The 17,792-nt window shown below is 29.6% G+C and overlaps 1 protein-coding gene across 1 annotated transcript in view; it reads left to right on the top strand.

The window, feature by feature from the left end:
• The first annotated feature begins 7,720 nt into the window (after window positions 1–7,720).
• Window positions 7,721–17,792, top strand: part of LOC143198265 (uncharacterized) — a 44,882-nt gene continuing 34,810 nt past the window's right edge. Inside the window, exons 1-2 of the mRNA XM_076407396.1 lie at window positions 7,721–7,781; window positions 12,541–12,846. Of these exons, the coding sequence (XP_076263511.1) occupies window positions 7,721–7,781; window positions 12,541–12,846 (367 nt within the window). The remainder of the gene's footprint in view (window positions 7,782–12,540; window positions 12,847–17,792) is intronic.

Genomic DNA, 17,792 nt, shown 5'->3' with positions numbered 1-17,792 from the left:
TCGAGAGTAGGTTTAATTTACTCACAATCGACGAAGTGGCTATCAGGGGAATGTAACTCCAATGGTAAGTGTTTCGCTTAGTCCAATCATTGGTGGCGCTGACAGCGTGAATTTGATTGGTTGGTTTTAAATGATTACGTAGTAACCTGTAAGGAAAATACTTTGCTTTGATTGGGCTGCATTTCGTACGATTACTTTATGACGTCAGATTTATTGGCCAATAGTGTTTAAATAAAAACCAAATTTAACTTTTAATAATAATTTATTAAATTAAAATCCTATACCTATAATAGTGTAAATAGATATATAAAAAAACAATTTATATAAGTGTAAATAAATAAACATTAATAGCTCCATTCCAGATAAAATTAAAATATTATTTTATAATGCCTTCTCGATCTTTGGTATTAATTTAGTGCCATCAATTTTATGGAATCTAATAGGGTTCTATCTTTTTTTGATATATTGAAGGTAAACTATAAATCCTTCACAGTTAATATTGAATTAACTTGATTAAACCAAAAATAGATGAACACCTCAATAACTTTTAAAATTTGGCCTTGAAAATCATTATGGATTGTTCCGTTTTTGTGGCAAAATTTAGGTATCAAGTAAAAGAGATAGTATATAAAGATCTACAAATAGTTTAGATAAGAGTTGTTAATTTAGGGCCTGTGCTGCTGCATTACTTCTGTGAAATCAATATCAAGTATTTGATATGTGGAACTTCTTAATATATAATGTAGACAAATACCATGTTATCTCTTTTTTGGAAGTTTTGTTAAATAGTCTGAAATAAAGACTAACGTACAATATTCCACTCTTGTTTTCCTCAGAGCAAAGTACATATAGACTAGAAAATATAGCAAAAAAATATAGACTTAACTGGTGATTGAACAACCTCTAGTGATACTAGATCTCCCGCTAAAAAGACTGTAATTTATCTGAAACGCCAACATGTTCATATTCTTCACAATTTGCTCCAGGGGAATGATGTGAAAAAAATTAAGTGACGATGAACGCCATAAAATATTTCTCAAACATACTAGGTGAAGGATATATGTTTCTACCTCCATGATCCCTAATAGATTCAAAAAAATTCTCTAAGCGATCTTGTTTCAGATTCCTTAAACAAATGTAGTTATTTGAAAATTTAGACAAAACAGATTTCTTTAAGGAAATAAATCCCCTAAAAGTAGCAATTAAATTTTCAAATGATGGCACCGTCAAAAAATATTTTTTAACAAAGAAATAAAATTTGGCACTATTTAAATATGCAATAGTTCTATCTACTCCAAAATTATTAAATACTCTGATTGTTGTTCTTATAAGTTAAAGTATTACATATATTTTAATAATTTTACAATTAAAAGTAGTATTTATTAATATTAATTATCCAGTGATTTTAACGATTGCCTTCTTGCAAAACTTCTTTATACGAACAACTTGATAGATTAATTGAATTAATATTCTCATTGTTACCACTAACATCTTCCCAAGTAGGTTTATTTTCTTTCTAAACAAACAATAGTTCAATACAAACAACAGACATATAGGAGAGAGATAAATTTATATGTACCTGATAAAAACAATGTTGGATATGCAAATATATGTGACAGACACGATGACCTTGATATATTTGCATTGTTGTTGATCCAGATAATTTACTACTATTTACTTGATCAACCCATTTTTGGAAAAGAACGAGATCATTATTTGGGAAACAATGTCTAATTTCGATAGTAGATTTATACCCAGTAGACATGTAGTGTACACATCTTTCACTACACGGACGCATTGTAATCAATTATTATATCATTACTCCATAATAATTAATGCAAAACAGAAAATATGCACAACGTAAAACGTAAACAAAAAAAATATTTATTGACCTAAACAAACACCAAAAATTTCAAACAGACTTAAAAATGGATGCCCATCAAAAATGATGGTTTGGCACAATTTGACCAACCGATCACGTTCCATTTTAGTGGCGGATTCAGCAATTTGAACTAGCCAATCACAATTTGCGATCGCAGCGCTACTATTGTTATTATTAAAGACAATTTTCACGACGGATTTAGGTGATTTAGACAAGGTCATAGATGTGACGAGGTTCAACAGGTCATATAATATAAATTAACGGATGTTCTGTCTGTTTGTGTACTTCGAGTCAGTAAGTAGCAATTCAGTGAGTACCCTTCCCACAAATTTGGTCACAGTAAAATAGAATCTAACATATTTATATACACGTAAACTAGATTAGTTCTCATTACCGTGTTCCTCGATATTCTAACGGTGATCTATAAATGTACAAGCTTTAAAATTAATTAATAATCCAAATAAAATTAATGAAATTATGACCGAAAAAATAGTTTATTTGTAATAACGAACCTAAAACTTTTATATAACGACGAATAATGTAGATTTATGCCGTATCAATTGAAACTCAAGAAGCCAATCCTCCGATTAAAAAAAAAACCGTAATACGATCAGATTTCGATTATCTTTTTCGCTTTGGGAGTCGCGAATCGTCGAGAGAATGGCGTCCGAAGGCGGCTAGGAGGATCTCCCGGTTTTTTTCCTGTGCCGTTCAATTTTTGGCATAATGAAAGGGCGGGCGCGCTGATATCAAAGCCCGAGAATATCTTTCCGAGTCAAAGAAAATTTATAATTCCGAGATTAAATTTTCTTTGTGGAATCAATGGGAGACGGGCACATTCAATGTGCATACATGGAGTAACGATCCGGGCTGGAAAGTCGGGAAACTTCAATTTGGCCGAACAAAGAGCCCAGCCAGTACACACGTACCCTATTCCGTTCTGAGTTTTGGCTCGATGAATTTCATTTTCTTCTTCGGTATTCTATCTATGAAATCTGCCAAATATCTTGTGTAATGTTATGATTGTCCTCTATAAGATCACGCGCAGACACATGTATGCTCTATAGACATAACACAAAAAAGATATTATATTTATTTATCAAAGTTTTACCCTTGAATATATATTATCTTTTCCCATATTTATAATACTCTAACCTAAAATTCAACTTGATGAAATTATATAAACTTTTAATTATCAATATTACAGGATCAAATGGATTGATGTTTACAATATAACGTGCCCACACAGCTCAAAAGACGTAGGGAAATAGAATCATTGAAATGTTCCTTATCATGCCATTGTTACCATACTGAACTTATTGATATGCTGAATATATTTATGTTGTAGTAAAATTATTTCTGAGTATTGTAACTTCTACGACTCCATAACATAAACAACCTGTAGATCTAGATTCCCTCTAGATCCCCTCATTTTCAACATACAAACATCACCACAAGACTACCTGAAGCGGGAGTTTAGCTCAGACTCCTGGAGTACATTTAAGGAGCCCCGATTAGGATATTCCTGGTCGGATATCTTACGTATATAGTTCAAAGAGCAGTGAGGGTGTTGGTGGTGTGACCTTGGATGAGTCAATCCTGCTAGCTTTTAGCTAGCCTCGGCAAATATATTACCGCCTTCACCACTGAACTGCTTACCTTGTGGAAATTATATTAATAACTGGGGAGCTAGGTCAATAGCTGGTCTACACAGAAATACATTAAGTGCTATTAACTCACATATTCACAATCATCCAATAATGTAAACATACCCAATTCTCTGTACTATCTGATCGAATAAAACAGGAAATTTTCCCTTTCCTGGATCCCCAGCCACATGAAAATCAAGAAAAGTGAAATGGTTTATATCAAAGCTAAGGACGTTTTCTCAGTGCTTTCTGTAATTCCTAGTCCGACGTACTTGGAGAGTGACCAATAAAACACGATTTTTATACATCCCTAATCAGCTCATGCTGGGATACTGCAAAATGTATCCCTTTATATTTTCTGAGAGAAGATTTCCTTCCACAATTTTCCCACCGTGGCGCTCCATACATAGTGCATTGCATCTTCATGGAATGTCAACGTTTGGCCACATGGAGAGTTGAACCTGATTTTTCTCAATTACAGGACATATTTACCCCAAGAAACTCTTTTGTTTCCTACATTCCTCTCCTTGTACTAAGAAACAACATATGACTCCAAAGATTATATTAGTTCTGATTAGTTTCTTTGACATCCCTTCGATGTATCCAGTCCATTATTATTTCATTAATTATTTTATCTACCCATATTTGTGATCTGCTTTATCAAATTTTTATTTTACACAAACTATCCCTGTGTACAAACTTTTCTCTGTAAGAGTTTATATAAAGGTTAGGTTAAAATAAATGTTGACACCTTCTAGCATTTTAAGTTATTTTAAAGCAATTTATATCCATATAAAGAAGTTTCATATTTAGAGGGAATTTTCAGAAAGCATTGCCGTACTTATGCTGTTTTGATACAAATGAATAACCTAATAATATATACAGTCCACTCAATATATTCATACATATTTATTTTCAAAATATATAAACTAACATATATATGTATACATTTAGCACCTAAAATATAGGAAAATGTATTGGTTAATTGGAAGACAATCACAATCATCAGTGCATAGTAAATTACTATTATATAAGTACGTATTGACAACTGTATTTTCATGCGGAATACTATTATGGTAATGTTCCGCGAAATCTAATATAAATAAAAAAAAGTTTCGCAGAACAAAGTCCTAAAAAGTATTTTTACATCGATAGCTTCAGACATTGATTCTCACACAGGAAATCATGAAAATTGCAAGGAGTCATGAGGACAGTCTCCATTCTTATGTCAATATCGAAGCAATATTACTCTTGGATAATATCATATCAGGACACATACTCTAAAGAATCAAACTGTTTGATCTTATGTAGTGTGACGGTGAAGACAGTAGTGTAAATATATAAACATTATTACACCAGAGATGATGAGTCCTCCTAGATATATACCTTTAGCTATGTTAATACAAAGACAAATTGTAGGTTAGTCGGAAACTACTAGTAACAATGTAATAAATATAATTTAAAAAACCTTTAGCAAAATCCGCTGCCTGCATTTTTTACTAATCGTAGGTGCAGTTTAATGTGGCTATTCAATGTGACATCTACCCATAGACAGTCTTGTTACTGGTAATAATAGATTGCTTCGGTGTTTTATCTTATCGGATTTTATATTCAATTATTAATTTACAACCACGTTACTATCGCAACACTAGGAGCACCATCCAGGGGTGTGTAACTACAATGATAAGTAGCGGGGCAAAGTTTTGCTTAGTTCAATCATTGGCGGCGCTGACAACGTGAATTTGATTGGTTAGTTTAAAATAGTTATGTAGAAACCTGTAAGGAAAATCCTTTGCTTTGATTGGTCTGCTATTTCGCCTGATTATTTTGTGACGTCATATTTATTGGCCAATAGTATTTAAATGCAAATCAGATTTAATTTTTTAAATTAATTTATTAAAATAAAATCCTATACAAATATACAAAAGTGTAAATAATATAAATATATATAAACAAAAAGCAAAAAAAAACAATTATGAACTCTATTCTAGGCAAAATTAAAATATCTATAATTCTTCTATAACGCCTTCCCATATTTGTAAATATAAAATTATTGATCACTGATTTTTCTGAAGAGTTAAAGTATTACAAATATTATAGGGATATTTTACAATTAAAAGTAGTATTTATTACTACTAATTATCCAGTTATCTTAATTATTACCTTCTTGTAAGACTTCTTTACGTAGAGACATCACACTGACAGCATACGAACAACTTGGTAGATGAATTGAATTTTATTGCTACTAACATCTTCATAAATAGGTTTTGATTTTCTGTAAACAAACAATATATAAACAGACGTGTAGTAGATAGATAAGTTTATATGTAAGGTCGTCTATACCGTGAAATTTCTATTTTTTCTATGGCACCATCCCGTCATCTTGACCACTACGGCTACCGAACTGTCAGAATTGCATAGCAGAATTTACCATTGTGGGGCGTTCTAATAGACTTTTCTGATTTTTCATATAACTAAGTTGTATCTTATCAAATTGCTGATATTAGGTTTTATGATTTATTTCAATTCCAGATCAAACGCACTTCTAATTAGAGTGATTACTATTTTTTTCCTAACCATCATTTACGCATTCCAACGATTTGACTTTTAAGGCGGTTTAAATTTCGATTCTTAGCAATATCTTATCGAAATATCTTCGATTATTTAATTATTATTATTTATTTTACAATAAAAAATCGATTTTGTGCTACCAAGGAATAGACAATATAAACGAAAAAATTTAACAGGGATATATCAACGAAAATAATCCAAATTTACCCAGAAACACTACTGGGTCCATACTATATAGAGTCGATGCTGGCAGGATTTGAAATTATTTTGAAAGAAATACTAGAACTTTTATGTAATAGAAGTGAGAGGGTATTCAAGATACATTAAACCTTAAATATGATAGAATATTTTAGAATGTTATGTTAAAATACTATATGTATATTTGATAAGTTAATTAAACAAATGCAGGTTAAAACTTAAAAGAGTACCCAATAATAAAATCAAATCAATAATGATGGCAGACCTACTTAAAAAATTTATGATGATTTAAATTATTTGAATGATAAACTTAAAGAATAATTTATATATAGATAATAGAATATAGATAGATGATGTTGAAACTATACCGGCTAGTGGAATAAGATTTAACCACATTTTTCTTCTTTCGAATAAAAATACATAGTTTGTTTAGGGTTTAAACCGATGCAAAGGGACCCTCATACTATCGAGACATATTAGAATGTCTATTTATAACACAAATTTATTAAAATAATATATAAATTAGACAACTATATCACGCGCTAATTTGGATCTAGAGTGAATTTAAAATTAAACCATTTCAAAGGCCAACATTTATTTTAAATATTTTTTTGCAAAATTAACTTTCTTTCCAGTTAAGGTAAATACGTAGAATTGTCACAAAGTATGGTAGTTATTCGAAATTAGTTATCTAGCTTGTTGAATGAATAGTTACGTTGTATAAAATAAGTGAGTAATAGACGCAAGATCATCCTCTTGCACAACAACACATATTCCGAGAGCTGCTAATGTAGGGCTAATGTAGTAGCAGAAATGTGTTTAGACCGATGCAGTATGGCTTGATTGGACCATTGGATCCTTGTCAAATCTACGTATATATAAATTAATTTATATATAGTTAATTTATATATAATTAATTTATATAATTAAGTTTTAATTATATAAATAATTTTTTATATCCAATTTGGATAATTAGGAATTTTAAATATTTATAGAAGTCTGTAATAATTTTTCATTAATCATCTGTCAATATTATAGATCATGAACATACATTAGTGAATACTGAATTATATTTTGCAGGTGGAAAAGTAAATTACCACAAATTGTCCTGCCAAAAAAATGCATAAAATTTCTGGAATGGGAAATTATTCTAACCACTTCTCCGCCAACTTTTGAATATGACCGATGTTTTTAAATAGTGTTGTTTGACTCTACACATATTATACTGAACAACTTCAAACTCACTTTCAAGTATTATATTATAATTTTTGTCAATATTCATAACATTCAACAACATTCATATTTGTATCAGAAATAAGGTAAAGTTTTAAACAACTACAGATACGGAGACAAATTTATTTTTTACTAGGGGTGCTTGCCACTTCCATATGTAAAACATGGATTCTTACATATTTAGTTTATGCACAATCCGGACGTGGAAATTTATAGGCATTATGCCAACGACCCAACAGCGAAGCGGAGTATTGTCCAAGAATTAGGTTTTCTCATTAGACCAGCGATTTAGTTCAAATATTTAAACTGCCATTGGATCAGATGCATCAGACTAATAAAAACCTGCAAGTAAACAGCACAGGAAATTTATTGCACCGATAGTCGGCGAAGTATATTGTTGTTATTGTTATTAAGAAAATTTGTATGAAAGATACAGATGATATGAAATTCACCTTGCTATCTAGTATTTTATAATATTTTCTCTATAAATGCATTTTCACAGTTAAAAAATGATAAAGATACAACCACGTAATATATACACTATTTGATAATTTAGTCCAAGCATGTAAACTGTGATTTGAAAGAAAATAAATCCTGACCGGTTTATTTTTCTTTTCGTTCTCCCTCCGCAGTAACTAATTATGAAACCAGCGCGACTCCATGACGGGAACTTCTTAACGCGGCTTCATTCACACTGGCTCCGCAAATTCGAAACTTTCACGTTTTTTGGAAGTTTTTTTTTATATTCCTGATATATTTTTTTATGGGCCTGGTCCCGGGCCGAGGGAGTTGGCGAAGTTTTGTTCGTGTCACGGGGGAGCGAATTGTATTATGTCGGAGGCCGGCGCGGGGAAAAAAAAAGAAACGAGAAAAAGAAAGAGAGAGAGAGAGAGAGAGGGAGCCAACGAAACGGGAAACGTTGAGAAATGTCGGTAGTTTTTTAACGGATCCGGACTGGAAGTTTGCTACGAAATGTGTCAGTTTGGTTATAATTGACCCTTCTGAAATACTACAGTGATTTTTCTATTAAATTAAACGGTTATTTGTTAACGAGTTATGAGTTTATGTGATTTTCAAAATTTGTTTTATAAACCTGTTTACGCAACTTGGCTGATATACTTTTGGCACTCCCATAAATATAACTTTATTCAGCTTTATCACCATTTATGTTCATTCGATATAATTTTAGATTTTTTGTAAATGCTGTCAACTCTTATTATTAATTGGGCCTAAAGTTTAACGTGGGCTCCGAACCACAGTCCTCAGCATTAAGCCTACCGACTGGCGAGTGACCAACTTTAGGAATCATCCCAGAAGACGACATCCGGTCTTTATTCTGGTTACTGGCGTGACTGGGATTATTTTCCTTGTCGGATTTTACACTCTTGCCTAGAACATTCACAAATTTTAAACAATCACAAACATAAATTTACGATCATGCCCCAGCAGGATTCGAACCCGCGGCTATCGCAACAGTAGGAGGACCGTCCCATCGCCTTTATCATTGCGTCACCAAGCCGACTAAGGCATTGTTATTATCCATATTATTATACCCTGTTATGTAGTTCTGTTCTACATATTTGACATTTCTTCATTATTTCATATATATTATTAACATGATATACTAACGCCTTGTCTTATTCATGCTTGTAATTTCTTTACAAAGATCTTTAATTTCATGTTATATGCTATTACGGCATGGCATTAATCATATTTAATTCTTGAATTATTATTATTTGTATTACTTATGTCTTTTTCTCTACTATAACCCATAGTATACTTCTTTTTACTCTGCCGAATGCTTTTGCTATGTATATCTGTTCTTTTAGTGCTACACTTTTTCCAATTATTTTTCTTTTTCTTCTTCATGTTTTTCAATCATTTCTGCAGTTCAGTTAGCAGTTTAAATTTATTTCTATTATTTGCACTTATATCTTCATGACAATATAGTCCGTGTTATATCCCTATTTATGTGCTACTTGCCAATCCTGCCGGATGCATTATTCTTCCATACTTTGTAGTGAATTTACAGTAATCATTCAGTAGTCTTCTGACCCAAATTTCCTGTAATACTTTACCCTCATTTTGAAGTAGCGCTTTTCCGTTTTTCAGTTTTGAATTCTGAAATTCTTCAACTTTATCTGCTCTGAGCATTCACTTTCTTTTCCTTATTGGTTGGTGGATTTTTTGTTATGTTGTTTCTTCCGGACAAAATAATTCCTGAAAGTATTAATTCCGTCCCGCCATTCTTGTTTCATCTTCAGATATTATGTCCGTTCTTGCTTTTTTTATGTGTGATATAAGAGAAAATGTATTATAATTGAAAAATAAATTTAAAAATAATACATAAAAAGCGTAATAATTATTATAATTGTCTATTTCTTACCTCCTTCGTATTTTATATCTATTTTTATATCTTAGTAAACTGTGATGTTCGTTTTTGATCAGATTTTCTTTTGTTTATACCCTGGGCCAATTATGCAACACTGGAATACTTCTAAATTAATTCAGGTATTTCTTGATCTTTTTATAAAATTTGTATATTAATATTTCTGCAAATATTTTTCCTTTAATTTCGTTTGGTAACTTACAGTTGTTCTTAGGATTTGGAACTCTGCACCTTTCTGTGTTGACTCGATGTCACTACTACTAAGTAGTGACTATTAAAGTGGCTCATCTCCATAATCTGTCCGCTGTTTCCCCTCTTTGCAATATATAATCTATAATGGATTATTAATTTCTGCTTTCTACTTCACTTGTATATCGATAGGACTTCCTAGGATCAAGCCATACATTTGCTATTATCATGTTGGAAAAAAAAAGAGATCTAGCTATCATTCTAGCTTCTAGTTTTTCCCTTATTCTCTTCGCTTCCCAATTATTGCATTGATTTACTCTACCATTAGCTCAAAATATATTAATGTTGATAATTAATATTTGTTTAAAGTTGAATGTAATTCAGGCAGCTTGGTTAGCTTGGAATTATATATTAATCAGAGAGTACCAACTGTTCTGTGAAGGATGTATGCATACTGTTTCTCGACAAACAGATACTGCAAAACTTGAAAGGGTATGATATCTTTATGGTAGATTTATTTAGGTTCACATAAAGACCAGTTTTAGAATATACCTGATTCAGTATATTTAGCTCATATTTGTGTGAGCAGACATAATGTCGATGGAAATGTATATGAGTCTCTTTTTTATCGAGCCCTTCAAGCCAATTTTTCCAAAAAAAAAATCAACCATAATCTGATTATAAAACTTTGCTAATTTCTTGGTTTTAGAAAATCATCACTTTCATGTCTCAACGAGAATTTTGAACTGAATTTTATTCGTTTTAATGTAGACATGACAAAGTAGAACTGACAAGCATTAAAATGTGACTATATATAGTAATGTTACACCGCTGGTTGTTTCAAAATATATCGTCCTATGTTTAGTTAAATATTCAAAAAGCTCATACATTTTTTGAGTATTAATCAAATTATAAAATCTGATTATTCATTATGTGGGCAGCATTCAAATACCTAACTAACCTACCTACCTACCACATCATGTATTTTGACTCATATTTTCGGTATTTTTCTACAGTAAACCTAACGTCATTGCAACATTATTAGCAACACTGCAACTTAAATAATGAGTGAAATAAGAGGTCATAAAGAAACTTTAATTATTCTTGATTCTGAAATGATATCGAACTGTGGATGGAGTAGGCAGCGGGTCAGATTTAGAACAAAACAGTAGCGCCCTCTAAATGATTGAAAGGCTTTGCCTGAAGAAAAATCCCTCGTTTACAACTATTTAATAATCGTCATTTTTTTATTAATTGCAAGAGTTTTTGCTATCACTAGGCTATTTGCAGTATAAGTACATCTCCCTGTTATAGAATTTTGTTAAACGCGACTCTACATTTGGTTGTTCTAAAATTTTCGCGTAATCCAAAGGCGGACTAAGAATATGAGAAATTGATATTCAAAATAATCTAAAAAACACAAATAAATAAAAGATTATATTAACAATATAACTTTTTTATTTTACGAACCCTCTTGAGTTTGTAATCAAGTAATATACTACTCCACATACACACAAAGTATTGTTCTTGATATGAATTCAGTTTTTATCCGATTAAAATTAATTAAGTATCGATCTCGTAAGATTAACATATTATACCATGTATATTATATATCCGAATAGTACATAAATTAGCAGATATACTGAGTAGTTGTTATTTTACAAAATTCGTAAAAGAAAGTTCTTCTTGACAACAGTAGCAATATGGCAACGCAAATGGTAGAAAAAATGTAAATATAGAAAAACTCGATCGGTTGATATCTAGGTGAATAGAATATAAGTTTAATATATACGCTAAGTCAAGTACTACTTAACCAATATTTTATAAAATCTTTATTTTCTATAGTTTTATTATAACTTTATTAAACTAATCACTTAAATTATATGAACTCATCCCATAGATATATATGTAAGGTCATTTTATAATAAATATATTGGTGAAAGTTAAAAGAATCTGCTTTACTTAATCTTTTTAACTGTTGGTTTTTACTTAAAAGAATATACTTAATTCAATACTTAGTAACAGAAGTAACGATAATTAAAGTCCATAAATAAGGCCGTAACAGTTTCGTGGTATAATAGTAATAAGTTCTTAGTTTGGTCATAGTAATCTAATATGTTTTAAGCAATAAGAAATAGGCAATATTTTGTTGGGCTGTCATGATTTGAATATATTGTCATGTTATTTCAGTCCGGTTGATGCCAACTAACTTGAGCTCGAAAACCGAAGTAAAGAACGTTGTGAAAACACATAAACGAGACAAAGAAAAGATAAGACTTTTTACAATTTAAATAATCCCTCGTATTTTGCCGAGAACCTACCGAAACTTCTTGGTCTGATTGGTAAACGATCGTTGAGTCGTGTGGCAATCAATCCGTATTAAATATGCCACGAAACAAACTCATCCCAAGTCGAAAAACGTTCATTAGAGTGGAAACGGTCTCCTTCCGGCGTCCCGCGTTCACGGGGTAGAGTCTGCGCCCTCCGGAGACGCTCTGTCTTCGGGAAAGAATCGCCAGTTGGTCCGCGTTCGTCGAAAACGTCGCAACGCCACTTCCTATCCACTCTCTGGCTCGGTCCTGTCTCAATAGTTTCCGCGCTTGGTGTACGACACGCGCGCGTTTACACTTTTCCAAAACTTTTATTTTTTTGCCCCGCCGTTTCGGGTGATCGTAGCAGGCTTTGGAGATTGAACTCGTGGAACATTGGATTTATACCTTACCTACCTTACGGATGTACGGTCATTTTAAATGTTTGTTACGTAGTTGTAATTATTTGGATCTATTCGGTGTTGCATGATTTTAGAACGTTTAAAAGTTGACCAATTAATCAATATTCTTTATAAAATTTGTCATCTAAAAACAATAACACAATATGATCACATTGACATACAAAGTAAATCAATAAATATTGAAAAATTTTTTTTCGATATTTTAATTTTATTATCTACTACTTAATAAAATATTAATGCATAAATACAAATTACGAAATAATTCAATCTTTATATTTTTTTTATAATAATTTATTTAACTTATATTTGTATTACCCAAATAAATATGCTAACCAAAGTTATTAGAAACATGGTGTTTAATATTTGCTAGAAAATCTAAAATTGTTACAAAAAACGAAATTAATCTTTTTCATAAAATGTATTTGTTAAGAATAATATCACCGTATTGACATAAAATAAATGAGTATTAATATTTATTTTTCCTCAATATTCATGTTACATTATCACTACTTACTCACTACTTCATCCAATAAATAATTAATTTACTATTTATATTTTTACTTTTATAATATATTTTTAATTGATTGGCTGATTTCGAAAAATGTTATCACAAAATATTTGTGTTAAATATAATATAACGACAAACAGAGAGATATTGTTAGCATTTTATTAGTACTATTTTTAATAAAAATTATACGATTAATTTACTATTTGTATTTTGCTTCCCTGATAATTATTAAAATTATTAAAATGTTATCGAAACATGAATAAAAATTACTAAAACAAAAAATTGTATTCAAAATATTTATATCTACCAATTGGCCTTAATTATTTTCCCAAAAATATTCCTTAATTATTTTAAAGGAATAAATATATAATTTTTTCCATGATTAATATTTTAATTTTTACATAAAAAGAGTTTTGTATTAAAAAGATTTGGATTTCCATTTTTTAAATATGTATGTCATCACACCGGTGAATGTTATTATTGCTCGAGTAGATAGCGTGGATGATGTTTTCCACTTGGACACGTTTTCCAACCCTAACTTCCGGACACATAATTTCCAGTAATCAGTGAGCCATTAATGAATATCCTTGAATTTCCAAATTATGCTGAAGCAACAAATGTCAGGCGTTATTTTATGTTAAAAATTTTAACTAAATAATGATACATTCTTGATGGAAAAGCAAATATATATGATGTATTTTTTGGGTCATATTTTATAAGAGAAAATTTATATTATTTTGTAAGTTGTATTAAATATTTTTATATGATTATTTTTAAATTCCATTATATACAAACTTAAATGTATACATTAATACATGTTAAATTTAAATATATAATAAAATAAATAATATATATTATTTTCAACAGGTTGTTGGTATAAAAACATATTTGTTTTGAAAATTATATCTTAAAATGAAATTGTATAAAAAATAAGCTTTATTACAGTATAGATATAAGTAACATTTTAAAATATTTTATTAAATTACAAACAATGATAAAGAATATTTTGGTATTTTTTTAAACTACTATTTCATTATTGTTATTTTATTAATTGGTGAACAAATGTTTTTATATTGGCCTTTAATTTTGTAGTACTCATTGTATACTTTATAATATTTTTGTTTGGAAAAATTTATGAAATGGAAATTAAATATAAAATAAAATATAAGTATGGAATATTCTTGAAGAAGGCATATTTTTGGGGGTGTAATTTAAAAGCCGTTAAAATTCGTTATAAAAATGTTTCTACATATTTGGGACTATATCTGCACTCTTTTAAAATAAATATACCACAAAATATAAGTTATTTAAAACATTGTTCATCGCGATCTACTACTTATTGACATCTTTCGGGCACTATTTCTATTTCACATCAAAAATAACCTATCCGAAGTTTACTTTCGTAATTCATAATATATGATTTGTTCTTCAACAAAAGGAGCTTCAAATAAACTATATTTAAATTATTGCAATTATAGTAACTTGTTCTATAGAAAAACTGAGTATTTATTATAACTTCGTTATAACTTATTAAGACTGTAGCCTTAATTTATATTTGTTGAACGAATTTCTTTTTTTTTGGATTGACATTATTTAATATACTGGAGTCGTAGACTCCCTGGTGTAATAAATACGGGAAAATCAACCAAATGCAAATGCAACGGTTTCACCTCGATGGAAACTAGATATTTAAACAAATATACCAGTGGAATGGTATTTTTTATGTTAAGTAATAAATAATTTATCGTGTCGTGCATTTTGTGGTTAGTTTGGTATTCTCTATAATAAATATTGGATACTAAAATCTATATTAATTAAAAAAAAATAAACTGAACTGTTTCAAAATTACATATATTTTAGCGCATAATTATTTCTAGATCAAATATTACGTGTATTATAGCTGACATTAGCTGAATGGTTAAACTACGATAATATTGAAGATTTTTGATAGGAAACAAAAGAAGTTTTCTACATGATTTTTTTTATACACTATTGAAGGAAGTTATAGCTTTTGAGAGACAAATTAGATATTAATTATTTTTAGTTACTAAAGATATAATTTTTCTCATGTTTAATATTTTAATTTTTACAATATAATTTACAATATTTGAACTTTAATTTGAACAATATTTGGTTTCCACTTTTAAAAATGTATGTGATCAGGACCGTGAATATTATTATTGGTATTATTGGTATTAATAGATTTTAGTACTATTATTTTATTAAATATTATTAAATATCCAGTTATCTGGATTCATCACTTATTTCTTCAGTTTTTCCGCTATACATTTTGGATTTTACATTATCATGTCTTAATTTTAGCGTCTAATTTTATGCTACTTTCGTAAAATATTTTCGTTCGGAAATATCTTACAAATTAATAAGAATATGAAAATTGAATAGTGTAACTTATTCTTGAAACTAGTATAAGTCATTTTAGGTCCTTAAAGAAGCTTTTTCTGTTTTTTTTTCTGAATTTTACTGCTCTGATTTTATAGTATAAATACTATAAAATATAAATTATTTGAAATATTATAAATCGCGAGGTATGACTTATTTACTACATCTTTAGAACAAATAGAAACTATTCCCCCTATCCTTAGAGTTACTTTCAGATATGCAATAGTGATTTTTTGATTGTCCAATTTTTCTGATTCTCTTCCTATGAAATTTTGACATTGATTGAAATCTTCATTATCTATAGTAGGTTTCATTTAGTTTAGGATTCTTATATTTTGATATTACCACTATGGTAGATATTTTTATGGCTCCTAAATTAATCGCCATTAATTGTCTCCAATATGATAAGGGCGCTTTAACTTTTAACTAGAAATATGTGTCCACCAATTTTAAATTTCTTAAATATACACTTTTTACGAAACTAATGCAGCCTTGGATGACTGGAAACTATATATAAATGCAATTGTAGTAAAGCTTCATCTGTAGAGAAAATATATTAATAGTTAGTAGTACTAGTCGCTTATCAAATAATCATTAAAAGGTTTGCTGTTCGAAATTCGTTATATACTTTACTCGGATTATTGGAAATACTGGCTTTATAAATTCCTTTGCTAAAATAAACGGGATAAAATCAATGTTACGGGTAATTGAGTGGTTGAAACTGCTTAGAAATTAGATATTTAAACAAATATACGAGAGGATTGCTATTTTTAATGTTAATTAATGAGTAGTATATCACGTATCGTACTTTGTGGTTGGTTTGTTATTATGTATAGTAAATTTCGAATACTGAAGTCGCTATATATTTTTTGGACAATGAAACTGAACTATTTCAAATTACATACATTTTAGGGCTTAATTTTGTCTAGATTAAACATTAAGTGTATTAAACAGCTGAAACTGGCTGAATTCTACTAATTTTGAAGATAATTGATGGTCATTACAAAGAAATTTTCTGCATGTCTTTCTCTATATAGTGGGTTTATAGTTATTCGTGAGAGAAATTTCTTGTATAGCTCGAAAATTCAAATATAAGAAAATGTAATTATTTTAGATATAGGAGAATATATCTTTGGTCTGTATATTACTATACAAGTATTGGTAACCAGTGTCTGACAACATTATTGAAATACAAGGCGTTAATTTAAGGAATATTATTAATACCTATTTAATTTATTACTTAATAGGTAAACAAACAATGTATGTTCAAGGAGGAGAGTTCAGAATTACATAAATCTAACAACTAAAGTAATGAATATCATAACTAATAAACAACTCAATTTATCAATTTGTTTAGATTTTTGAGCATAATATATCACCAATAGAACACTGATTAAAATCCATTCAAATATGTTATACTTATCTCACCTTAAGGCATAGTGATTCGATACAGTATACAATAATCTATTTCGATATCTGTACATACGTGAAGTCACACATAAATTTACGACCATGCCCCATTAAGATTCGACTATAGCAACAATAGAACCGTCCTATCCCCTTATTGAAACTACTATGCCAACCAACCAGCCATTTTGTATTTTGATTTCACCTGTTAGATATAGCAACCTTTTATACATATTTATGATAAAAAATTCTATAGCTCTTTACACCAGTAAATGTTTATAAAAATAATAATATAAACGCAAACTTAATTTATTGTAAATATGGAGATGGGAGTAAGTGATATCCACCTAGTGTTACCTGAGAAATCACTTTTCACAAACATACTATGTCTAGTAGAAAATAACTAGCATTAAAATACCAAATATTATTGTTAAGTTGTGACTTGCTTTTAAATAGGAGTTCTATTAAGAAACCCGTTATTTTCAATGGTGGTTAATAAAACCAACATCATATTATTATAATACAAACTTTATAGGATACTGTTGACGACTGACAACCACAACAAACACAAAACGATCATGTACGTTACTAATCGCTATAATAGATAACGACAATGCTCAACGAGCACTAATAGA

This window comes from Rhynchophorus ferrugineus, unplaced genomic scaffold, assembly GCF_030347505.1.
Source record: "Rhynchophorus ferrugineus isolate W39M unplaced genomic scaffold, kcgeb_rfMv2 rfM6, whole genome shotgun sequence".
In the NCBI taxonomy this organism is placed as follows: domain Eukaryota; kingdom Metazoa; phylum Arthropoda; class Insecta; order Coleoptera; family Curculionidae; genus Rhynchophorus; species Rhynchophorus ferrugineus.
This window is presented reverse-complemented; position numbering and strand designations above follow the sequence as displayed.